The 25,134-nt window shown below is 39.6% G+C and overlaps 1 protein-coding gene across 4 annotated transcripts in view; it reads left to right on the top strand.

The window, feature by feature from the left end:
* The window catches only part of AMBRA1 (autophagy and beclin 1 regulator 1), a 126,074-nt gene that overhangs the window by 20,856 nt on the left and 80,084 nt on the right, over nt 1-25,134 (top strand). For all 4 annotated transcript variants that reach the window (XM_068193564.1, XM_068193563.1, XM_068193561.1 and 1 more), the window contains exons 8-9: nt 11,267-11,353; nt 15,766-15,948. In XM_068193564.1, coding sequence (XP_068049665.1) covers nt 11,267-11,353; nt 15,766-15,948 — 270 coding nt within the window. The remainder of the gene's footprint in view (nt 1-11,266; nt 11,354-15,765; nt 15,949-25,134) is intronic.

Below are 25,134 nucleotides of genomic sequence, written 5' to 3'. Positions count from 1 at the left end.
GAAAGGCACAAATGTGGGGATCCAGATGGGAAATGGCTCTGATACAGAGTGCAAGCAAGAGAGGAGCTTATCCTTTTGGCTTTTGTAAGGGTTTGAAAGAGATAGATGTGGATCTAAGGTGAGACAGGTATTTTGTCTTTCTGATATGTAAATGCTCAGGAGTTAGAGCTCTATAAGACCTTGTAGAATTTGTCTGGACTTTTTGCTTACTGCCTACCAAGCCTGGAGCAAACCTTTCTTTGTAGCCTCCCTTCTCAAAGGTTTTGTTTTCATTTTAATGGCTGTTCACCCCCTTGGACGACTTTTGTAATATAGAGCTTGTTTTCTGGAGGACTGCTTGGCAGATGTTGGTTGGAGTCTGGGCAGTCACTTTTTCCCCAGGGCTCTGTGGGAATTCTCTTCTTCAAGTATGCTTTGAGCTATTACCTGAATTTTGGAGCTTTTCCATAAGGCAAAAATATGTTTGGGGATTTTTTGTGTTGGGTTTGTTTATTTTCTAGTGCAAATGGGTATAGTTTGCTCAAGGCCTTGAGGGGATGCCTCTTCCTGCTCTGAGTTGTAGAAACAGTGCTGACTTGAGATAGAATTGGGACCAGTCTATGGCTAAAGTAGATTGACAGGGTAGGAGCAGCCCCATTCCTTCCCAACAGTGATCAGTGCTGTATATTTAATGGAAGAGAGTACAGTCACTTTTGCAGCTTTTGTACCTGAGTTCATGCTGGCAGAGCCTGAGCTTCTTATGTGCAGCTCTGGTTTTTGATGTAAATGACCAAGGCTGATCGGATCTCCGCATGTACTGACTTCTGGTAACTTTCTCACTGTGCAAAGCACTGTATGAAAGGGTGTATGTCACTCATATCTTTACTTTAAAAACTAAACAGCCAGAACACTTCCTTGTCCCCTGCCATGGATACAGAATTGCCTGGGAAGACACAGATCTGTGACTGACATTTGCTATCAAAATCAGAGCGGAGGGTAGTGCTACTCACTTTACTTTTTGGGGGAGAGGAACTAAAGCAGGAGGGAATTACCTTATGTAAAGCTACAAATATGTCTTATGGCGAAGACAGAACACATACCTAGTGTATTCTGCCTTTTGTTCCATTCCTTATTTCTCAAAAATCTTTGTAGTTGCTCTTTTTTTCCTAATTGCTTACAGCAGTTGTGGCTTCCTTATTCAAGTATTTAATATGTATTGTGTCAGTGGTGTTGAGTTCACAGAGAAAGGGAGGCTTGAGCAGAAGGACACACCTGAGCTGTGGAGAAGAGACTGGCTCGGTCTGCAAGTCAGTGGGAGTGTGGTCTGTGCTAAATCTAAATAGACCTACCCAACATAATTTTCTTGACTCTTTTGTCCAGACCCATTACTTGTGAAAACCTTTCTAGCCTTGTGTCCTGCCATTTGTAGTTTGTGCTCAGTATTTTGTTTAAAGTTATGGTGTGTAGATCTTACCGGTGCTGTGGAAGGAAGGATTTTTCTGACAAGCCTTGTAGCCTCCATGTGCACTGTGATAGTTTTAGAAGAGTTTATGCTGTGCTGTTATCAGGCTTGGTATGAAATAATTCCAAAGATGCTTTGTTACTATTCTTTAAAATGGTGGTGATAGAGATAAGTAATATCTCAGCAGTTAGTGAGATTATTGGGGTAAATGGAAGTTACAAATGGATTTGCCAGCAGAGAGAAGAGGTTTGGGTTTGTGTTTGGGAAGATGTGCTTGAGGAGAGAAAGCCAGAACTGTGTGGTATGGGAATGATTTCTGTAAATGTTAGCCAGGACACGTAAGAGTGAACAAAGACCTAATTTGTCTGTTGTGAACATAAAGTGAAATGATAGTCTGATGGTGACATGAGCACTTAAACATGGTAATTAGCACTGTTTATGTGTGAGATGTGCAGGCTGTGGACAAACTTGGTGAGTACTGTTTGTTTGGCCTTTACTAAAAATGGAAAACACAAATTAGTTTTATCATGAGACTGTAAGCATAACCTGAACTACAGGAGAAGCTGCCATGATATCTAAATGGTCAGTTGATGTCTATGTGAACTCTGGGGTAATTACAGTCACCCTTCCAGCTTTGTGGGTTTTTTCCCCAGAGCAAGCCTGCTGTCTCTGTGTGGGCAGGAAAGACTTTTTCTGAAGTTCTAAAAGTTTGAGCTCTTTAGTATGCTGTTGGTTATGTGGAAAAACAAGTGAAAGAAGTGTGTTTCCTTGCACAAATAGTCCTTCCCCTGCCTTTGCTAGTTTCCTGATTTAAGAATAATGTAAGGTTGCTAGAGCCCTATTCTTCTTCACTCAGAGTTGGTGGGTGAGAAGGATGATGCCTTGTGCTTTCCCTTCTTGCAGCAACTGATAGAGGTCACTCCCTGCTGCTGAGTTTCCCCCAGTGCTTTGGAAAGCTGGACATGTACCTGCAGCCTTCGCCAAACTTGCAGAAAGGCATAAGCTTTTTCTTTTTCTTGGCCTGAATTTAAATTTGCAGCGATGACTGTAGCAGACTAAAAGAAATTCTTTTCCCCATGTTCCTCTTGTAGCAGCTTGACTTGCAAACTAGGCAGGTATAGAAATAACTTCTCCTGAAATACCTTCACTGTATTTTCCCATTTGAACCACTGCCCTTATTCCACCCCTCTTATTAGTCCAGGCACAGCAATGAGGAGTTCACTTATAAAAGAAATGGGTAAAGTTTATTCCTCTGCAATTTCCAGGCAACAGAAACCTCTTTCCCTACAAGTGTCTTTACTGTGGGAACTGTTCTGGAGTTTCACCTGCTGCAGTGTGACAGCAAGGAAGCTTACTGAATTTGAATTAAAGTGATGTTTTAATGAGAATGGTAGAGGTATATGCTATTATTTTTGCTTCTATTGACATTTAGAGTTGAGTGGGGTTTTGGAGTTTTTTGGTGGTGGTTTTGTGTGTGTGTGTGTATTGGATTGTGGGGTTTTTTTTTTGTTATGTGCATGGGTGTTGGTTGTTGTTGTTTTGGGTAGTTTTTTTTGTGAGGTTGCTTGGTTTTTTTTTGAGGAATGCATATATGAGGTGACTGTAGACCAAGGATCTTGAATAAACACAAATTGCTCAGAAGTTTAAAGACGGCTGACTTCAAACAGATACCATAAAACATAACAGTTCTCAGCTTTCCTACAGAGAGGGAAGAAGTGTGAATAGCTTCCCTCTTTTGAAAGCCATCCTTTGTTAGGGTGTCTGTCTCTTCTGTTGTCTGCACATACTTTCCCTGCAGCCACCAGATCCAGCTGCAGCAGGGTGGGCAGCATGTCCAGACAGGCTCACTTGACCAGGTACAGTTGCTCCTGTTTCTGTTCTTTTACCTATGTGTCTTGAGTTCATGTAATCGTATTCTATCTAGGGGATAATGCTCAGCTTACAATTAATGGAGGTCTGTGATGTGCCTAAACTATCTAGCTGTGATTTTTACAGCTTATAGTCTGGCTTCAGGTAAGTCACATTAAAACAGCGTCTAAGTTTCAATTTGGTTTTGGTTTTTGCTAAGAAACAAGTTTTGGGCAGGCTCTCTTAAATCTCTCTGAAACCTTCTGTTTCAGGCCTGCTTGCTCATCTAAAAGCTCTCTGTAGCTTTCTTCACTGTGGCGAAGAGCTGGAGATGTTGGCATTTTTGTGTGCCTTTTTATTGTAATACAACCCTGTAATTTTTAGATATGCATTTAATTTACATATACTTCATGTATGCACTCACTCTTCATGCTCTTTGGAAATTCTTACAATGTGGTATGTCTGGGAACAAAGTGCCTGTATCCAATGATTTGCTCCTTATTACAGAATCTGGGTTGGAGAACTTGCAGTAGGGCAGCATTCATCTAATCTGTGGGCCTGGAGCAAGAGGAGAGAGGGAGACCTGTGATCTGACTAAGTAATACAACTGTAACCAAAAGAGTGATGACTCTAGCTCTCTCCAATTGAGCTGTTCTGGTCTGTTGAATAGCTAACATGCATTTTAAACATTTTCCACATACATATTTAACTGATTGCACCAAATGGCTGTTTGCGTGATGATGTAAGTGACCTCCTCCCTTGCTCTTCTTGAGAGAGCACCTGCTGAAACTGAAGGCTGTAAATAAACAGGGTTCTGTATCTGCCAGGAAACTGACTCATTTTTCTGCTTGAAATGCATTAGTATGAAATCATTCCCCTGTCTTCCTGAAGTGGGAAGGCTGGACTAAGTGACTGAGCTACCCTGCCAGTCATTTGTTGACCTGACTTTCTTTTTTACTCCAGCGTGAACAAGAGCATTTTAAAGGGATTGCTTGATTTGTAATGAGACCTCTGTTTTCATAGCCTTAGAAACCTATGGAGATAACAGAATGGCTTCTGCCCTCTCAAGAAAGACACCTCCTCTTCAATTCCCTATGGAGAAACATGAGTTGTATGTAATTATCCCAGAAGCTGACGCAGATCTGTGTGTGTGGGTAAGCAGAGATTTCTGCTGTCCACAGAGTCTGTGGTGTCGGGAACTCCCAGAACAAAGAGAATTTGAAGCAGTCATACAGATGAAGGTAGGCAGAAGAGTCCTCAGAAGAGTAAAGCTGTCTGCAGGCTGAGGGAATTCAGTGTGTTGGCTATGTTCTGGCCATGATTTTAAACTTTATGATAGCTAGAAACCCATACCCTCTAGCTGAATTTTGGTATGTTGTTAAGGGTCTAGGTGGAGAAATGTGATGTCTGTCTTCTGCTTGGCATGGGTACCTGCCCCATCCTGGGCACTGGTGTGAAACTGCCACTGTAGAGCAAAATGTCATGTGCAGTAGCTTGAACTGATTTTAATTTCTTCTCCCCTCCTGTCCCTCAAGGATTTTGCCCTTGCAAAATGGAAGTGCAAGGTCTTTCATTGTTCTTTTCTTGTTGGAGTTGTTGCCAAAACTAATTAATGCTGCTTGCTGTAGCTGGTCTTGACCCTTTTAATGTCTGTCATGGATGTGTGTTCCCTCTTGCTTGTTGAAATTATGAACTAATAATTCCTGAGATGCTGTATGATGAGGACCTCTCCATAATGCTCATTCCTCTTTTGTTCTGATGCATCCATGGCCTTTTTCAGCAGGTGAAGTAATAGATTAACAGTGCAGCCTTGAGTCTTGAAAGAATCTGTCACTTTCTGTAAATCGACCCTCTTTCCCTGTGATGAGCTCTAAAGTTGCTGCATAGTTCCTGCAGCATCAGGTGGTAAATGGAAATGGGAGTTCCTAGTCCAAGAGTAGAGGTGCAGTAATAGCACAATTCATTGTGTGGTGTTACTTTCTAGTTAAATTGAAGTAACTTTAAAGGGTTAATTAACCATATTTTTCTTGAAACTCTGCTCCCCATCTTCTAATTAGGAGAACTCAATTCCCAGTGCTCATTTCTGCTGCTCAAACTCTTACTGACACTTCATTGTGTTCTGTAATTGTGCACTTTTTCTCTGCATTCCTTCCCATCTTGGCTGAAAACCTTAAGTGCAGTCTCTTTTCTGAGAAATCCTTATAGTTTGTTTTCTGCGGGATTCTTGCCCAGAATCAGTGAAGGGGAAACAATCACTTTCTGTGCTAACTTCTGCCTTATATCAGACCTTCTCCTCTGAACAACTCTGCACCTCCAGCTGGGAAGGATGTCTTCTCTGTCCCTAGTTGCACCTTGAGAGTTAACAGAAGTTCTTTCCCACAAGCAGGCCAAAGTGTTCTACAAAGGCTGTGTTTGGAACTTGTCTCTGATCACATATTGCATCTTTGCTTTCCCTAAAAAAAGGAAATTATCTTGTAAAGGCTGCTCATTGTATGGAATAACTTCAAAAAAAGGTGACGAAAAGGATGCCTAACAGGGTTTGGATAGAAAGACAGCCACCAACTCTAGTTCCTCACTGAGAATGAGTTGTTTGGCACAGATGTGAAACAAGGGTATGGAGGAGCTCCCTCAGAACTGCAAAAGTGACGGTTGAGGTTTTAATGAGTAGTGGTATTTTCAGGTTATTAATCTCTTGCAGATGGTTACAACTATCTTAAGAAAAGCTTGATCCTTTTGTTTGACTATATTTTCTCTCTTAATCGTCTGTTTCTGACCCGTCTTACTCCAGGCTTGATGCTAGGCTAAATATGTCTAACCATAACCATGTGAAAGCTGAAGCAGTCTAGAAATGTTAGCTTAGAGGTATCAGAGCAGATTATGTTAAAAACTTAATTTTAGAACTCATTTTTTCAGGCAATCTTTAGAACTGCATACTGATTGCTTTTTTATTTTAAGCTTGAATATGAAACTGGTGAAGAGCAATAGTGTTTTTCTGTTTGACAAGGACTACAAAACTTTTATGGAAAATGAAGCTGTGGAACAAAATGCTTGATGCTTTCTGCTTACGTGATTTCAATTTGCTTTTTGAAAGTAGGAAACACAATACAGATGTCTGAAATATTTTTTCCTATTCCTCTGAGAACAGGGAAAGAAAGAATATCCAGGCCAGTGGATTGGGTTGAGATTTTTATTTAAAATAGTTTTCTAGTGCTCTATCAAGGCTATAATTGATCTCCAGGAATAAGGTTTGAGGGAGGGTATTGGTGTTATTGGACACTGAAGAACATTCAGCTGTTTTCATGCTTTAGCTTTCTCATTATCTTTAGGTTATGCATTGCCTGTTTATAAGAGGAAGATGATTGAAGGGAATCTAGGTTTAAACTGCTGCTATTCTTTACCTTCTTAAGAGAAACCACAGGAGCACATTCACAGGGATGAGTGCTCAGGGGAACTGAGTGCTGGCTGTAAATTGGAGGGCTGAAAAGGAGATGTAATATGTAGTGTGATAATTTTCACCTCCGAATGGGCATTATGCAATATAAAAGTCTTTTCAGGGAAGACATAAAACCAGGGGAGGAAAATCAGAGGCTGCCAAGAGTCATCAATATACTTTTCCTTCAAAGGATAACTAGGAATTTTCTGTTTTAAGCTCTTCTCATAGCTGAGGGCTGGGAGTAGGGGAGGGGTAGGTGTGATTGCTGTCCTTAGAGTGCTTCATTTTACTGGTTTGCCCTGGTTGTTGGTGTAGAGCAGCTTAGGAGGATGGCAGCTGACTGAACACCCCTTTGATTCTAAGGAAACAACCTCAATGCTGTTTGTTAACACCTCCCTTTTGGATGAGGAGGAAAACCCTTCCCTCAGTGTCTCTAGGAGTAGCGTTACTCAGTAACTCTTATGCTGTGACAGCAAATCTAAGATGTGGTGTAGGGGCTGCATAGCCTTAGAAACTATTACTGAAAAGTTAAATTTGCTGCGCTTAAGTATCTTCTCAAAACCTGCTGAAATGAATCACTGTCCCAAAAGGCTTTAGTGTTGATCCTCATCCCCGTGGGGAGAATGGAGGTATAGTCCAATGTGCTATGAGGAGATTGCTTCATGAGCTTTTCCCCCTTGAACTGCAGCTTCTGGCATTCAGCTTCATTCCTGAAAATTCTCTTTTCTGCTTGTAATATCTTGTATCTGTGCACTCTTTCTCTCTCCCTTGTCTAGAGGTGTCCTGTAACTTGGAGTCTGCTTCCTTTACCCCCTTGCTAGTGATTGCTGCAGACCTGAGTTAACAGTGCAAATGTAGAGCAGCAGTTCCAGAGCTGTTGATGTCTGACAGTAAGGAGTCTGATCTCAATCAGAGAGTTGAGATTTCAGTGCTGCTGAACAGAAGCAATTTATATCTTGTAGTAGTTTTAATAAAAAAAATAAACCAAACAAAAACTACAATCCCCCTCCTTCTAGTTTAGCAAGCTGGAACAGAAGCATGTCTCAGGGTGAGCAGAGTTAATTTTCATCATTTGCAGGATTGACTGACAACCTGGAGGATGATAATGGGTGATTTTTTTTTTTCATGGTGAGCGGGGGAAGAAAGTAGAAATTGCAGTTTCTCTGCTAATTGTACTTTAGATGTCATTTGTGACAATTTCATATTGTCTAGACAGAGATAGTGGAGCAATTGCTTCCATAGAACCTAGTGTTAGCCCGTTACATATCTGGATAGCAGAAATGGGGGATGTGGGAGAGGAGGAGGCTGCTGTAAGCTGCAGAGAGGATTCAGGAGTCAAGCATGATCTGCTGAAACGTTTCAAAAGGAGATGCAAGCAATATGCATTTCTGTTATCTCTTTTCATGCTTCTCTGTTGGAAACTTGAATGTTTAGTGGCTAACAGTTTACTGCAACAGAGCTACTTCTCTTCATCCATGGATTATGTTTGTTCTCCTTAGCAGAATTGTTCCCAACCTTACATTTACTGTGGTAGGATATTGGACTACCTTGCACTTTGGCTTTACTGAAAACAAATAGTTTGTGTCTCTTTTGGGATTTTGGGTGCCAGAAGCTATAAGTGTGACACCAAAGACTTAGCAGAGTACAGCATGACTTAAAGAATATTTACTTGCACCTTCCTGAGGGACAGTAGGTTACATTACCAGTGACACAGATGAGACACTTTGATGATTATAGCAGTGTGTCTATTATTGAACCCATTTGACAGTACTAAATGCATTTAGATTTGTAACTTTGGGTCTCAAGGGCTGTCTAGAATGAGTTAGTAAAAAATGGATTTTATTTATGCTTAGTACTCTGCTTCAGTACAGGTATTGTTATTCTCTGGAGCATTAAGCAGGAATGGTCTGTCTGGATCTCATGAGCTTGCTTGTTGCCTTAGTTTGGATTTTTTGCCTGTTATATGTATTTATATCCCTCTGTTCATTGCTCTGTGATCTGAGAGGGCACAGTTGTAGGATAATTAACAGCTACTAATCAGACTTAAAATCAGTTACTGTTAACTGAATTAATTATCTTTGTCCACATGATCTGAATGTGGCCCTAGTATGTGGCCTGTGTGCCTCAGTGTGAGGTAGTGCAGGAGCTGGATTTGTTCTTGGCAGGCTTGGAAGGCTCTGCTGGAAAGGCCATCTTAACTGACACCATTCAACTTGGACAGTGCAAGCTCAGAGAGGGTTCTGGGGAATGTATTTAACAGAGGGTTCGTAATTCTGATCCTTACAAGCCAGTAACTGCTGGTTTTCCAAGGGAGCCCTTCTGGTGAAGGAGATGCTCCTGCTGTAGCAGCTTCTGTTGCTGCATGGGATGGAGTTGCAGCCTGTTCAGGTAATGGCACAGGGCTGTTGAAGCCTGGAGGAGGTCTCTTTACCTGGACACTTTGCCATCCTGGGGCTCAGGCAGCTGTTGGTTACGAAGGAAACCTGTACCCATTCTCATCTGAGGTGCCGAGTACCTGCTATAGCAAGACTCTTCAAATATATATTTCAAGGATCTGTTGCAGTGTAGTGGTGAGAAGTATAGATTCCTGAAAGTGCTCTTTCTCCTTGACTGTCCAGTGGTCAGGCAGGATGTTCCAGTAGGGTGGCAGCCTTGGCATATCCAGGTTGCTTGCAAAATGCTGGTTTTGGAGCAGCTTAGAAAAGCAGATTTCTCAAAAGCATGTTGGTATTGCAGTGGCAGTAACCTCTCTGAACGCTGAATCAGTGGTTTAGGAGGGACCAGCTGCCTGAGTAGGTAGAATATCCCTTCTGCTAATTTTAGTCTGTCTGCCTTTCCCCTAGAAGGAGTTAAAGCAGTTTATATGTGATGCAAGTAATAGGTATACCTGTAAACCTCACAGATATGGGACTTCAGGTATACCTCGTAAAGCTGTAACACTGTTCATTCTGGATTGGCTGCTTTTTGCACATATGTAGTTGGAGCAGAAGGAAGGTTTTGGTAAGACAGAATTGAAGGACTTTTTGGATAGCCAAGGGATTCATAGTATCTAGCAGTATAGAATGTTAGAGCTTTTGACTCAATAACCTAGGAACCAGGAAATTAATTAAACTCAAAGTTTGAGAGATTTAGTAACTGTTCTTGAATAAGACAAATAGTTGCAAAACAACTTTGTGCTAGGAAGGACAGGATTTCTTGCCTTACGCATAGTCCCAGTACTTTGCAGCAAGTTTCTCGAGCTGACACACACCAACTGGGAAACTGAAGCAATATCTCACTGTTTTCTGTATTCTAAATCTAGAATGTAAAATTGAAGTATTTTTATTTTATTTGCTTGAAGACAGTAAAATTTTTTCTTGAGATCCTGATGGGTGGGCTGCTGCTAGAAAAAAAGACTTGTCATTTGCAATTCTGCTGTTTTTATGTGGCTAGAAATGGGAGGTTGGCTGTGGATTTTATCTGGTCCTTCTTCCTGTATTGATACTTGCTGTCCTGCACTGCAAATGCTAATGGATTATTACGAGTGTGGGGCTAAGACTGAAAGATTCAAATCTTTCTCAACAGCTCTGTGTGTGAGTGAGTAGAACAGATGTGGTGTTGGACCTCTTTGGCTTTCAAACCACAACCACTTTCATTAAGTTACAGACTGGAAAACAAAATTTAGCAGGAGCTCTGAGGTAGAAAGACTTGAAAGGGAACTCAGCAATCTTATAAACTATGAGAGCTGTTTTTTCCACTTTCTGTACCTGCCCCAAATCATCTCTCTTGTGTTAATCTAAGGGCTGGAACAGGCCATGAGTCAGTCTTGAAACAGTGCTGTCCTCTGGTTTATGACAGAAGCTAGACAGAGATGCATGTAGAAGTCAGGGTGGGGGGCATGTTCCTACTATGTACTTTTGATTCTGCTGCCTTCATGACTCAGTCTCATTTCTTGTATTCAGGCTGTTTGGCTGCATTTGCATACATTTATTTCTTGAGTGAATATTCGGTATCTCTCCCTGTGTCTGATTACAATACAGAGGAAAAGAACATTTTTATTTTTTGTAGTTGAAAACCTCTCAGAGCCTTGAGACTAAGATTCAAGATCTTACTATGGATAGACACCAGTGGTGCCCCCAAAGTCCACATGTTAACATGTGTGTTCTTTGTCCCCTGCTCCCTGGCCCATTCCATGTGTAGCCACCTTTGAGTAGGTAAGAATTTGACAGATGGCCAATGCAGTGGTAGTGTTTATGGACCTGGCACACTGGGATGGATTGTCTCCAGAGAAGTGACATCTACACCTTTCTTTTGGAACTTGGAAGCAGTTATTAGACCACTCTTCTTCCTTACCTGAGGTGTTCTTTCTCCTGTGCAGTGAGAACATAAAACTTTGAATACCTGTGTGGTGAAAACACTCAGTCCATCAGTGAGTGGTTCAGTATGTTGCAGAATTCTCTGTACTAGTGATAGAAATAGTCTTAAGAGGTTTCAGAAAGTAGGTCATATATAGGAGGGATGTTCCTGAATGGTCATTGACGTTTTACTTTGTTTTTCCTTTCTAGGAGGTTGCTGGAGTCTTCCCTCATTTCATTATCTCGCTATGATGGAGCAGGATCCCGGGAACATCCAATCTACCCAGATCCAGCCAGGTAAGATCTAAATGCAGTCTAAAGACATTTAAGTTTTATATGCAAAAGCATAACTTCAGGATAACTCACTGAAACCTCTGGCAGTGGTTCTAATATTGGACTTATCTCCTTCTTAATGACTTGACATGGGGAAAGAGCAAAACAAGTGAGCAGATGCTGTTAAGTCTGGAGGGAAATGAGGAAAACGGGAAGGAATTACTGTTGAAGTAAACACATAAGAATTAATGAAATTATTTGGGATGGAGAACACTAGGTGGCAAATAGGTCCAGCAGTAAATGAGCTGTATCAATATATTAAAAATCTCTTTTGAAGAAAAATGAATTAAAAAGCAAATAGTCTTGAATGCAGTAAAGGGAATTAGGAGCTAGTGTGAGCAGACAACGTGCTTGGAAGCATGAATTGTCTCCATAAATGTATCTGTACAAGAGAGAGCATAGCCAGAAGGTTATGTATACTTAACTAAGAACAAAATACTGACAATTATTTTTGAAAAGTCATGAATCATTGACATTAGGCATAGAAACACCTGTAGTGCTGCTTAATCTTCAAAAGAGGTGGGAGTGTTTCAGAGGACTAGAAAAAGCAAATGTGGCATTTATCAAAAATGGAAAGAAATGATCTTTGCAGTTTCTATTTAGTGTATTAAGAAAGCAACAGATGGGATAATGTGACCCAAAGACTCTGTCAGAAGAAATGATAGAATCGTGAACAGAAAGCGGCTTTGGAAACTTTCAAAGAATAAATCATGACAAATAAGCTTTCTTTAGATGGGTTTAGGAAAGCTATGAATGAGGAAATTCAGTGAGTGTAAAATATATCTGATTTAGCCTTTTGGGGTACCTCTTGCATCGCTGTGTGAATTGAAGGCTACTAGGATTTATCATAAAGAAGAGTACAGGAATACCACTGAAAATTAAATCTCGAGTTGCTGAAGGAGGTTTGTTGTTTTGTGAGGTTTGGGGAGGTGGGCAGGGGGGTGTTTTCTTCATCATAAACCACAAAATCTGCATTTTTATACAGATGATACTCTTAAGTACAAGTTCTGAAATAAAATGCTGTGTTGCAAACTGGCCAGATGGTATAATTGTGTTGGTAAAAAACTCCTTGCTAATTGTCTCTGTAGATAAAGCCTTGTAGAGGTGAAATCTTATATTTGTCTTTTTTCCATTTATCGTGAAGAAAGTTGACTTTCTGTATTCTAAATCTATAATGATTCTTAATCTATAATAATCTATAAAGATAATTCGGAGTCTTAGGAATGATGTAAACAAAACTGCAGTAGAGTGAAAGTAAGGTAGAGCATGCTGCCTGTATATAAGATCCTTGGGAAACCAGCCTAGTTGATTGCTGAAGGTTGTGTCAGAAATGCTGATAAATTTAAAAGCTTCTAAATGGCAGTTGGTTAAATGGCAGGGAAAGGGATTGATTTCCTGGAAAGAGGAAAATTATGTTCTACAAATGTTAATTTAAAGCTATTGTTACATTCAGGTCAATTTTTGAGTGCCAAAAGCTGCTTTATTGCTGGAAGTGCACCATTCCTTTTTTCTGGAATGCCTCATCCAAAGCAGGCAGATTGATAGAGCAGAGATTTTAAGAACTGATTCTAGCTCTCTGGGAGCTGCCTTTTAAAAAAGAAAAGGAGGGCCTGCCTAGGTACCTGAATTTGTTTTCCCCTTCTGTAGATTTCTGCTGTGATGAATCTCAATAAAATGTATGAAAATGGCTCAATGCCTGAGACATTTCCTAGCATAAGGGGCATGGTCAAAAATATTTTTCTACTTTAAGCCATTTTTGAACTGATACAGTGCTCTTCATGTGATAGTTCAAGTGGTTTTAGGTTGTGGTAGAAGCTATAGTAGCTTGAGTTTATAAAGAGCTTTGGAAGAAAAGTCCAGTTTCGAAACTCTTCTAAGAGGGTTAATTTGTTCCAGTAAATATCACTGTCCTTTTCAGAGGATGAGATTCATGGGGACATGATCAGTACCAGCTAGAAGTTTGAGTGGGACAGGATTAGAGTCTTCCTTCATAAACCTTACTGGGTTAAGTGCTGGGCTAGTAGGATATTTTTAACTGTCCCTTTAACTAGTTAGAAATTTGAAAAGTGATTAAAAGGAGTGTTACTGCATTTTGAAGGGTTTTTTGTAGCATCTTAAGTTCCAAATGTGAGGTTATGTCTTTGAGAAGTTAAATAACAAGGTGGAAAAGTGAAACAAAGGTGAAATAAACATATCTGTATCTAATAATAAACATCTATATCTGTGTCTGTGTGTGTTTATGTGTTTTTAATATATATTAAATATATATACCTCCTTAAGACCGCACTGTCTCCAATGGAGTCTTTTTTTAAAGAGTACATAAACTACATGATCTGAAAAAATTATTTTTGATAGCGTGTGTATGTGTTAGTTTTGTTTCTGCATTTACTGACTGTAATGGTGCTATATTTGAATAACCTAGGTCAGCAGTGAGGCGGGGAGAATATTTTTTGACGTTCCCTCAGATTTAGAATGAATATTTTGATGTAGACTGCAGCAGTATTTTTCGGTGGCCTTGCTGAACTTCACTAAGGTCAGCTTGGCTGTTCTGTCACTCTCCACAGTTTCCATATGTACTGGGCTCAGAAAATAATCTGCAGAAGAATTAAATTAGACTGTCATCAAAGAACACATACAATAATGTTTTATAAAATAGAAATATTCAATAAGAATTATATATGCTCTCAGACTATATATATATATATATATATATACACATTTATATATATGTATAAAGCATCACAGGGTGTTTGTTGGATATACCTCTAGAAAAAAATCTAAGCAGCTAGAAAGTATTTTATCTCTTGCACCTTTCTCTCTGTGTATCAGACTTAAGCTTCTTGTTTTGTCTTTGGAGGTCTTTTTCACGGTCTATCCATTGTACACACCATGTGCTGTCAGGAAGCTGAATCTGGCATCTTGTCATCGGTTATGGCCACTCTTTATTGCCTACTCTTTCTTCTAACAGGCATCACCATGTTTTTTCTTCTGGTGTCCTGCATAATTTTAGAAGACAGCTAAACTCAGTCTTCATACCCTTCTGTAAAATTCTCCCTTGATGTGATATAAGGAAAAAGAAAAGTTTCAGTGGTTACACTGTTGGACTGCTGTGACCACTGTTCATATTTTCCAGTGTTTGCCTTGTTCCCATGTTTCTCTTTTTTTCTCTCTGTACATATTACAATGTAGATTTTTTTAGGCATGCACAAAGGTTTTGGCTTATGGAAAAGCCCAGAGAAGAGAGCAGCTCCTCATTTATTAATGTGCATCTGTAATACCTTGCTTTTTTGTATTTGGCCTATTAAGTCTTATGGGGAGTAGAGAACAGTGATGTGTTTGTCCAGCAAAGCTTTCTTCTTTATGTAAGTATGAACAGGTTTAACTCATTAAACAGTGCATAAAAGATTCAGGAGGAATCAAGCTGAGTGTGTTGTTCCTCTTACCCTTTTGGTGCTTATTGGCTTAAGTTTTTACACCCCTGAACCTGTAATCTGTCTCCTAAACTTGTCCTCCCCCCAAATTAGAATTCAAGTCTAACCAAATAAGGCTAATGAAATGATAAATCAAGCATCTGAGGTGTCTCGATTTTAACACTGAGTAGGTGTGTCACAGAAAACGTGTGTGGAGCTGTGGATATACACAGGGTAGGAAAAGAGAGTATGTGTTTACCTGTCTCAAGAGAGTAATACTGGTGTGTGATAGCTGATGCAAACAAATGCTAAGTTATGCATGAGAGAGAATTAAGAGTTAATTACAGAGGAAAGATTTCCTTTCAGGTGCGATACAAGGCTTTTAAAGCTCCACTTAACATATACCTAGTGGATCTGATGAGATTGCCACTATATAAAATCCCTACCATTTAGATTACAAAGTAGTTAAAGATGTGAAACCTTTTTTTCTCCTGCTTGATATTCCAGGGTACTCCCTAACTACCATCAAAACCACAGCACCTTTATTCAGTGTTGATTTGAACAGTGCTGCTGTTTGGCATTGCAGGCAGAGTTCACACTGGGACAGGGCTTGGTTCTTATAAGTGATGCTTGTTGAGCTTACTAGAGTGGATTGGTAATAAATGAATCAGTGAGCTCCAGAGAGTACTGAGAAGCAAATTTCTCTGTTCTGTGGATGAGCTTTTTGTCTGTAGGTGCTGTGTGGTGCTTTTGTTTGCAAAGGGGATCATGTGGGAGTATAGCATATAAAGGGAAAATTACTTTTCCTTGCTTTCTGTATTTAATCTATCTTACAGATAAAATGCAAACAGTCAGCCTTGTGATAGGTTGTTACTGGCCTGGCACGTGGAGTTCAAAAGGAAAAATAGGACTTCCTGTCGTTCTATACTTACGAAATGGGTATTTGTGTATCTTTTTCTTGCTCAGGTTGTCTCCTGCTGCATATTACGCCCAGAGGATGATCCAGTATCTTTCCCGGAGGGACAGTATTCGACAACGCTCTATGCGATATCAGCAAAACCGTCTCCGCTCTTCCTCCTCCTCTGCTTCCACTTCAGAGAACTCAAGCCCATCTGTGGAGGGAAATGATCTGGAATTTGAAGATTTTGAGTAAGTGTGTGTGCTGCCTAGCCCTCTTGCTTGCATCTGTTGTCAGCACAGGACTGCTTTGTGTTTCCCTACTGTTTATCGATCAATGACACCTTGGGCTTCTTGTAGGGACAGGTTAAGTAATTCAATCAATAATTAGAGTATTGATTGCTAGAAATAGGTCTTGTCATTTCTGTTACGAAAATTAAGGATGTTGTAGGCTACCTTCAACACATTAGGTATCTCAACTACATTTAGAAGACTGGTTAAATAAAGAAAGTGAGAAGTGAGACTCTTTTACTCCAATGGAACAGATGGGGAACAAAGAGTTTACTAGAGTTGTCAAATCTTGAGACAGAACAGGAGTCACTAAGAGGCTTTGCAAGACTTAGTTCTTTGGTCTAAGGCTATGGGAGACAGACAAATATGTCCTGTAGCTTTTTCTTCCTCTATCTCTGTAGCTTTGTCAAATTAGCTAACATTCCTGGGATTACGTTTTTTTGGTTTGGTTTGGGATTTTTTAAAAATTTGGTGATTGTGAATCTGTGTTAGGGCTTAGTTTCTTGCAAGGAGATAAAGAGGCCTCTTGTGTTAAAGTGAGGAATGGATCTGCATCCAAACCTTAGAAGAGTATTCCTGTTGGCCACTGTATTTCCTTTTGAGTGGTTCTGCTGATGAACTTTTGAAGTTTGTTCTCCAGCATCTGTTTTTGGACTTCCAGTGATACCCAGTGTAATCCCAGCAAAAAATTTATTGCAAACCCTTTCTAATAAATGGAAGAGTTTAGTAATGTATTCTTTAGATGGCATATAGACCAAAAGCACAGGAATTTAGATTAAAGTCCATTCTAGGAGCAAAGAGACTATAACCTTTCTAGCCTGTCTTCAGTAATTTCCTTTTAAATATGGGATTTTCCCTGAGGAGCCTTAAGTATTTCACTGAATTTTCCCCCATTTGTGTATACTGCAATTAAAACATAGGATAATTCTTAGCATGGTTGTAGAAGTAGTCTATGATTATAGTGTAGTAGGGTGGTGTGTTTAATGGGACCTGTGAACTCCTCAAAAAATCTGGGTTGTTATGTGGCAACTGCCAGCAAAGGATGCTGTCAACTTCCCTACTATTTTAATTTGCACATTCACTTGCTGCAGTGACACATACTTGAGATGACATGTTGTTAAAGCACCATGTCCTTTGTTTCAGGGTGAAGTGTGTTTCTGAAGGACACTAGTCACACTAGCTATTCCCAAGAGCAAGATACTAATCCCTTTCTAACTTTCAAGTGGTGGTAGACTATTTTTTTCTTAGAAAGTTGTTCTGTGAAGCTGCCATTTCATGCTCCAGCAATTGAATATTCTCAAGTACAGGGTGAGAGAATGTCTTTCCCTCTCATTGTGGCTTTGTTTGTGTAAAATGTAAATGAGGGCAGATAAGCTATTAGACAATGACTCTTCTGAATTTTCTCAAGCATCCTTGTGGTCTGGAAGAGGAGAAATATGGTGGCTGCTGGACCTGTTTTTGTGAAGTGGGTGTGTTGCAAGCATAGACCTTACTATTTCCATTATTCCATTTTATTTGTCTGGGGCAGCTTGTTCTGCTGGAAAAGTAAAAGATGGTATGTTCTTTGTTCACAGAGCCAGGCAAATGCCTGTAGAGAAGTGTGTTCCCCTGCAGATAATGTTCACACAGTAAGAGCACCCAGTCAGGGAAGCAATTCAATCAGCCATACTAAGGTTGTCTTTCATTTCATACTGAGCAAAGAGAAGTGTTTATTCCTTAAAGTGCAGTGCCTGAATTTGTTGGTTGAATATTTCATATCCAATTCTGGTCTGTGCATTCAAGACCTGCTGTCTTTTTACTTCTCTGCTTCATTATTTCTCTTGGCTGATTAGAGAGTGCTGCTGTGCGGGAGTCCTTAGAGCTGGAACTTCTCATGACTCATTTGATTTCTTCAGCTGAGACTTCACAATTAAATGTCTTAAGAGTTCTTGCTTCTCCTTTTGGCTCCTGTATCCCTCCTTCCTTGCTTGTTCCCCTGTGCAGTCATGTATTGCTTCATGGATGATTTTTCTTGCTGTGGTTTAGATGCTCTGACTTCCCTGTGTCTCCAGATTTGATATAGGGAATAGAGCTGCTGCTGTGTCTAGCTGGCTGCAGCTCATGCTTTTCTCCAGAAATACAGGGAACTTTCTTTTCCCATAAAAGCCAGAAAATTGCCTTGGTACTTTATCTTTCTAATCTGGCTAATATAATTGGTAAATAATCTCTTTTTGTTTCCCAGAAATAAGGAGAAGGATGTAAGGGACATTAAACACCAGTAGTTTTTACTGTGCATAGAGCACTGGGCAAGAAGTGAACCCTATGCTTATGCCAGATACCGGGGCGACAGGCCCCACTCTGCTTTCATATTTTGTGGGATTCAGAGGTTTTTTCCTCCTCAAAAATTTTTGTCTTTTTTTCAGTTTCTTTACCTAATGGCCTAGTAAGGGGCATGAAGAACTTGGCCTAGGCACTGTTTGTGTGCTTATGGCCTCTAAATTTAATTTAAAGCCTCTCCTGTGTCTCAGTCAAGGGTGAATTCATTCATAAATACATTTAGTTTGTGATAACAATAGAAGTAGTGTTGGTATAAGAATCTGAAGTAGTGTTTTTTATTGGTGTTAGTAATATCCTTCTTTTACACCAGCTTTTATGGAGAGTAGAGGAGGAGGGAGACACAGTATACCTGTGTTTTTCAGTCTAATAAGATGTTCTCTCTCTACATGTGCTCCCTGTGTTTACCTTGTCACTGTTGTCATCTTACTGCTCATTGAATGCAACTGTCAACTGTAAACTTAGTCATGTCTACATAAAAGCATTTAATACAGTTTGTAATATATATATACAGATTGTAATATTAGGTTATTACCAGATAGATTGATATGAGTGGATTTTAAGGTTAGCTTTAGTAGAATCCTAAGCTAAAATGAAAAGACTTCCTGAGTTGTGGAATAAGAATCTCTGAAGGAAGAATGACATAACTTTAGTCTTCCAGCATAACTGGTAAAAATAGATTCTTTACCGACAAATTATACATGTTGGACTTTCTATTTTCAAGTTCTTATTTGAGTATCTCATATTGCATCACATAGTAAATTGAGATTTTTAAAGCTAAACTATTTTGACTTTTTCAAGAATTTTGATTTAGTCTCTCCTATAGACTTCCTTTAGTCTAGAACAGCTCTCTGATGTTGAAGACTGTAGGTGATGCTTCTAGGACTCCTTAGATAGTGCAGTCTCTTTTATTTCCTTTGTAATTCTGAATTTGTCACCATAATAAGAATGTGAAGGTGTTTCTGGAGGTGAATTTTGGCAATCTATGTCCCTATGTCCCTTGTCCCTATGTCTGCAGTAACTATGGGAACAAAAACAGAAATACAGGTTTGTTTCATCTGTCAGACTGAAAGCCTGAGTCAAACCCTTCACTACAGTTCAAAAAAGACTTTAGAGCTAAGGCTAAAGGTGTGACTGTGGCTGACTCCTCTGTCTACTTTCAAGAGTGGGCTGCCTGACAGAATATAGATGAAAAGGAGCTTGGAGATGACACTATTTTCATGTCTCTGGCTTTTCCCTGTTCTGTTTTATCCTTTCTCCTTCCTCGTAGGAGGGTTTGTGCTGGCATGGATCCATTCAGTTGTGCCATTGTCACAGGCTAGGAAGGTTTTTATTGTGTCTCTATAACAAGATGGGCAGGCCTGAAGTCTTGTTTTAGTGCTTAATCTGTTTAATTTCTTTTGAGACACCACAAGCATCCAGACAGAAAGTATAAGAACTGTAGGCACCGTTTTAGTGAGACCCTAATGGACCTTCTAGTTTTGTTGGAAGCAGGCTCTTGCTTTGCAAAGATGATTAATCACTTAGGGAAAGCTTGCAAGATTGAGAGTGATGTTATTTGGCTTTATTTGTCACTTTAAAATCCTTTTGTCTAAGGCATGTTTTGGACCAAGAGTTGTGGTTTCTCAGATGGGCGTCTTGCAAGGGTCTCCTCATAAGTGCATAAGATACATGAGTATCTGTCGTAATTGCCTCCTGCCATTTTTGGTTGCTTTATTGACACTGTCTTGGCAAGAACTGCCAAATCTAAATTCTTCCAACAGCCCGTTGTCTTGAAAGGTTCTGAGATCACAACCTGCCAGCCAACTGCCACTGTATTCAAGCTGCAAGTCTTACTTCCAGTGTCTTGTATGTAATTTTCATTCAGTTTGGAGAATAGTGTGGTAGATTTTTTTTGGCCTCTTTCAACCAAATGTTTGGTTTGGAGAATAGTGTGGTAGATTCTTTTTGGCCTCTTTTATAGGTGAAATGTTTGGTTTGGCAGTCTGGTTTGTGTCATAGTTAGTGTTCCACTTCAAGCTGGCATTCTGGTTTAACTTTTGTATTAAGAAGAAAAGTGCATGTCTGATTAGACATTTGTATGAGATATCCAGGCAATCACTCTTCTTTTGGAAAGTCTTCATTTAAAGTATATTTTTTTGTTAGCTTCTTTAGGAACCTTGACTGGGGCACAGTACTTGACAATATTAATTAGTAACTGTCTGGATGCAATAGTGTCTGCACTAACATTAAGCACTGGGACAGAAAAGGGAAGACAATGGCTGTGACAATGCGGTTACTCAGTAGTGTGTATTTGAGTAGTAGGTTTGGTTTTGGATTCTGTTCTCTGTATTGCTCCTCAAGTGGAATGGTAGAAGTGAGTTTTGAGCAGGGATTTGTGTCATAGTGAGAATAAGCATGTGGTTTGCTTGATGGCTGAGACAGAAAGATTTTGGGAAGTTTGAATGAAGGGAGAGGTTGGAGATTGCCAGTTACTGAAATAACTTCTTCCTTACCCTTGTGACGGGAATTCATGTGTGTGTTTAAATCCAGTCTCTGCCTTTTTAGTCTGACTGTTTGCTAGAGACACAGTGCAGTGGGAGTACTAACCTGCAGCAGTGCAGTCCATTCACTGTGCACCATCTGACTTCCCTTAGCACACCAACTACTAAGAGCACATGGCTAGAACTTGGACTCTTTCTGTAAAGTCTTGGTCTTTACTGCCCTCCTTTACAGCTGTCCACTGTGCACTCATTAATTCCAGAGTGGTTTTTTCCCTATCTGACAACCTTCAATTTCTGCAAAAGAAACTTCTTCAAATAGTAGCCAGGTTTTCTTGGCAGGAGAAAGGTGAGATTGGAATGATTAAAGCTTTTTAATGACACTTTAAATAAGTATAGAGCTTTTGATCTACAGCTCCAGAATGCTGGGGCAAGCTCTGTCATTGTGGAGAGAGAAGCATGAGGAATCCCAGAGGTAAAGAAAAAGGTGTACTCCGTTGGGGGTTTGTAGGTTAATGGGATGCCAATTGTTAAGCTCTCATAGGACATAGTGAAGGTGGATAAGGGAGATGACTTGATCAGTGGTAGCTTTTTGTTGTAGAGGTAGTGGTATTATATCCAAACTACAAGATTTCTAAAAGCAATTAGGGTGGGGTTTTTCAGTTTTCTCCTTGCCATCCTGAAGTTAACAAAAGTTTATATCTGAAGTTAACAAAAGACCTATAGGAAAGCTCTTTGTGTCATTCAAGTGTCGATGGAAATGGATTTTTAGGGTCCATGACAGGTCAGTATACTGCAGAAAATGTACCCTTTTTTCCTGGAAATCTTGGATGGGACAGTTTGTTATCTGTCTTTCTTGAGCATCCACAAATAATGTTCTTGCTAGCAATTTGCTATTTGAGTTCACATAAAGCAGGATTGCTATTTGTTTCTTTCCTCCCAGAGCTCCTTTATCTGTTTTTGTGTTTTTTTCATCTGCCTTTGTTTCTTGCCTCATATGGCACTGCATCATTGTTTCTGATGAAGATGGACCTTTACAAAACTGGCTTTTAAAGCAGATGCAAATATGTGTAACTTGGTGGTCACTTTCTGGGTTTTTTTCTTCTCTGCTAAAGGTTTCTGAAGCAGTTAGGACTGGGATGTCGCTTCCAGATACAAAGCAACTTACGTTAACTGTATTCATCATGTTAAACACAGTTTCAGGCTAAGAAGGTTACAGGTGCTGGATGAATGGGAGTGATACTGAACCTACTCTTTGAACTTAATTTTTCAAGGATTAATTAGAGTGTTAGCTTGTCTTGTGATCTACTCATAGTAGCCTGCAGCTTCACTTTCCCTATTCTTTTAATCTTTTATCTTTTGTGACAGTCTTCTGTATTACCCATATCTTGGTCATAATGTCTAGTAATGCTGCAGGGATGCAGTGAACAGGCAATAACTGTTTCCTTGCAGCAATACTGCAGGATTTTGCTAACCTCTCCAGTATAATGTTGCTTTACCATTAAGTCACATTCCAGCCAGGCAAGTGTCTTCATATCAGGGTGGTGCAAGAATGTGTGCCTTTAGAAAGGTGGCAGTTGCCAGAAAAGCTCCCGTCATACTCCATACTGTTGGTTGCCTGAGTCCGTAGAAACAGTTTTGATGTCAAGATGGTACTTCTGAGTTTTTCTGCCAAATCTAAACTCCATCCATTGCTTTCCTTTTGATTTTATTTTGTGTCTGTGCATCTCAGAAGTCAAACTAGGTCACCCAGTAGGTGAAGTCCGCTGTTAATGAGAGTAATTAGGAAGCAAGCTGTTACTGGTTTGTTGGTGGCCATGCAAAGCAGGTGGTGGTCTGCATTCTTGAAGCCCATAGGTCTAACAGATTAGCATTGCTTGTGAAGTTATGGTTTCAATTCTGTTTCCTTTGCAAGCATAACAGTGCAGTATGTTTTTTTTAAAAGAGGCAAAAGTTGATGCCTCTCTAGCTTTGTCTGGCTGCTGATGTTTGTGCTTTCTAATGATTCACTGTAGCTATGAAGCGTATCAGACTTATTCTAAAACAGCATCATCAATTTGTGAGCCCACCACACAGTGAGGTGATTAAAATAGAAATAACTGGATCATGTGCCTAGAAAAGAGTAAGTGCTTCATTCTAGTTCCAAATCAGTCTTTCTCTGAAGCAGTTAATCCTTGGCATTTTACAGGCAAGTACTGCTATTTCTCTTGACCTCTCATATGTGATGCTTTTCTGAAACACTTGATCTTCTGAAGTGCCATTTTTAATCTTGTAAATACATTTTCCCCTGAACAGTGCTCCGAGAGGTAATCAAGGCTGGGGGGGTTGTTTCTCTTTGGTCAGCAAAGCCATTAGTAACTCAGCAGTCTGCTATTTTATAGGAAGTTTTAGTTGATAAATAGATACACATTTTCTCTGGTGGTCCTTTCAAAAAGCTCCTAGTGAGAGATTGGCATTTCAGCCTTCAGAAGAACGCAGAATGATGGAAAGGCTTGAGTGACTTGTCTAACTCCTTTATCACTTACTGTGTTAAAAATCTAGTCTAGTTCCTGTCTCTCCAGCTGGCCACCATCACTCTTTGTAGTTTGTCTACTATTTTTATTCTTCAGTTGGTTTTGGCTTCCAGTCTTACACTTTGGACTTTGCTCCACAGTCATACGTTTAGTGCCAGGAGAGTCTTTTTGTGCAACAAATGCTTTTTTTTTCTTGTTTCTTGTTGTTTCCCTCAGTTCTGCCTTAAGTACTTCTTAAGTGATGACCATATCCTTCAAAGATGAATTTATAAATGTATAACTTTTATTTTTACCAGATTATGTATGCTCTTTTAGATATACTTTAAAAGAACTATACAGTAGTCATTTTAATCTGTGAATGTCAATATTTGTACCCTTTTTGATAGAACCTATGCTCCTGACTTCCTCCTTTTTATCTATTTGTGGAAATAACTTTCTTCTTAGAAAAGTTAGTTGTCTTTAATGTTTCATCTTTAACATAATCCTGGTTTTAGGTGAGATACACTTGTCCTCAGAGCCAGAAGTAGGGTGATCCCCTATTCCTGGTTTGAGTTCGTAACTTCTCCAAGTCTTGAGGATTGTGAGTAAAGTAGCACATACTGTATGGGACCTTTATTTCTGAATAAGACACTAGTCTAACTGATCCAGGAGATATTATTTTATCTACTATGCCCCTATACAGAATTACAACCAGCTTGCAGTGTGGCTTTTCCTTTTGTCTTTCAGGATGCCTGTCACTCAGTAAAATATTCAGAATGACAATGTTTTATATGTTTTGTGTTTACCTCTCTATTTTGAGAGGTTTATTTCCTAGAAGTGCTCCCATTTTTCTCTAAATTGATTTCTGTTAGATGCTCAGGATCTTGCAGGATCAGACAGATTAAAAACTAAAGTGTTAATATCTGGTATTTGCTGCTCCTCTCAGTGGTGGAGCTAGTAGCTAACTTTCTGTCATAGTGTTGCCAACAATGTATGTTACCTTACCCATCAGGATGGTGCTGGAAAGTAATCATGTTCTTAGAGCCACCAGCAAAAGTGATGTTCCCTTCATCATCCTTTTTCTTACTTCTATATCCTTTGTAAAACACAGTGCACACTTTGTCTTGGAGTACTATGTAACTCTAGAAGAGTACACTCCTATAAAGGGATGTATCATCTGTTTTCATCCAAATCAGTAGTGAATCCTGTGAGGTGAGTTGCAAGATTTCAGGATCTGCTTCTGCTTTCGTATGGCCAGTTTAATATGACATCTTCCAGGAACTCTCTTTAGAGGACTTGCAGTGAGACCTGACCAACCACTAAAAACAAATGAGTTATCAGTGTCTGGTAACCTCCTCCGAGCTCTCAATAGGACCTTTGGGCTGCTCCTGCTCTCTGTCCTATCTCCTCTGAAGTAACCTACTGCAATTACAAAAAAAATACAGCAAGTCAGTACAGATAGTTCACATTTTCTCAGTGCTTCAAACATTGGCTTTTTTCTACTGCATGAAGATGGTGCAACTTCCAGTGTCAACCTTAAAGGAAAGTAGTAGATGCCACTCAAACAATTATTTAGCATTTCTATTGTACATAGGTGTCTAACCTCTGCAATACAAATTGATTTAGCATTTTAAATTGGATTACACGAAACATGATAAAATGCTGAAAATATTAAACAATTGGCTCGATGTGATACAGTTTGATTCTTCTGAACTTACATAGCTTATTGGTGCTGGCTTTGATAATTAAATGGCTTTTCAAAATGGTCATTGTTGACCTAATTCTATTGGCAGTGTAATCAGTGGGGGTTTTAATATTGACTACAATGGGAACAGTTAGACCAACAGATTGCATTAGAAATC

The sequence above is a fragment of the Anomalospiza imberbis genome, chromosome 6 (assembly GCF_031753505.1).
Source record: "Anomalospiza imberbis isolate Cuckoo-Finch-1a 21T00152 chromosome 6, ASM3175350v1, whole genome shotgun sequence".
In the NCBI taxonomy this organism is placed as follows: domain Eukaryota; kingdom Metazoa; phylum Chordata; class Aves; order Passeriformes; family Viduidae; genus Anomalospiza; species Anomalospiza imberbis.
The sequence above is the reverse complement of the archived record's forward strand: the minus strand, read 5'-3'. Positions and strand labels throughout refer to the sequence as shown.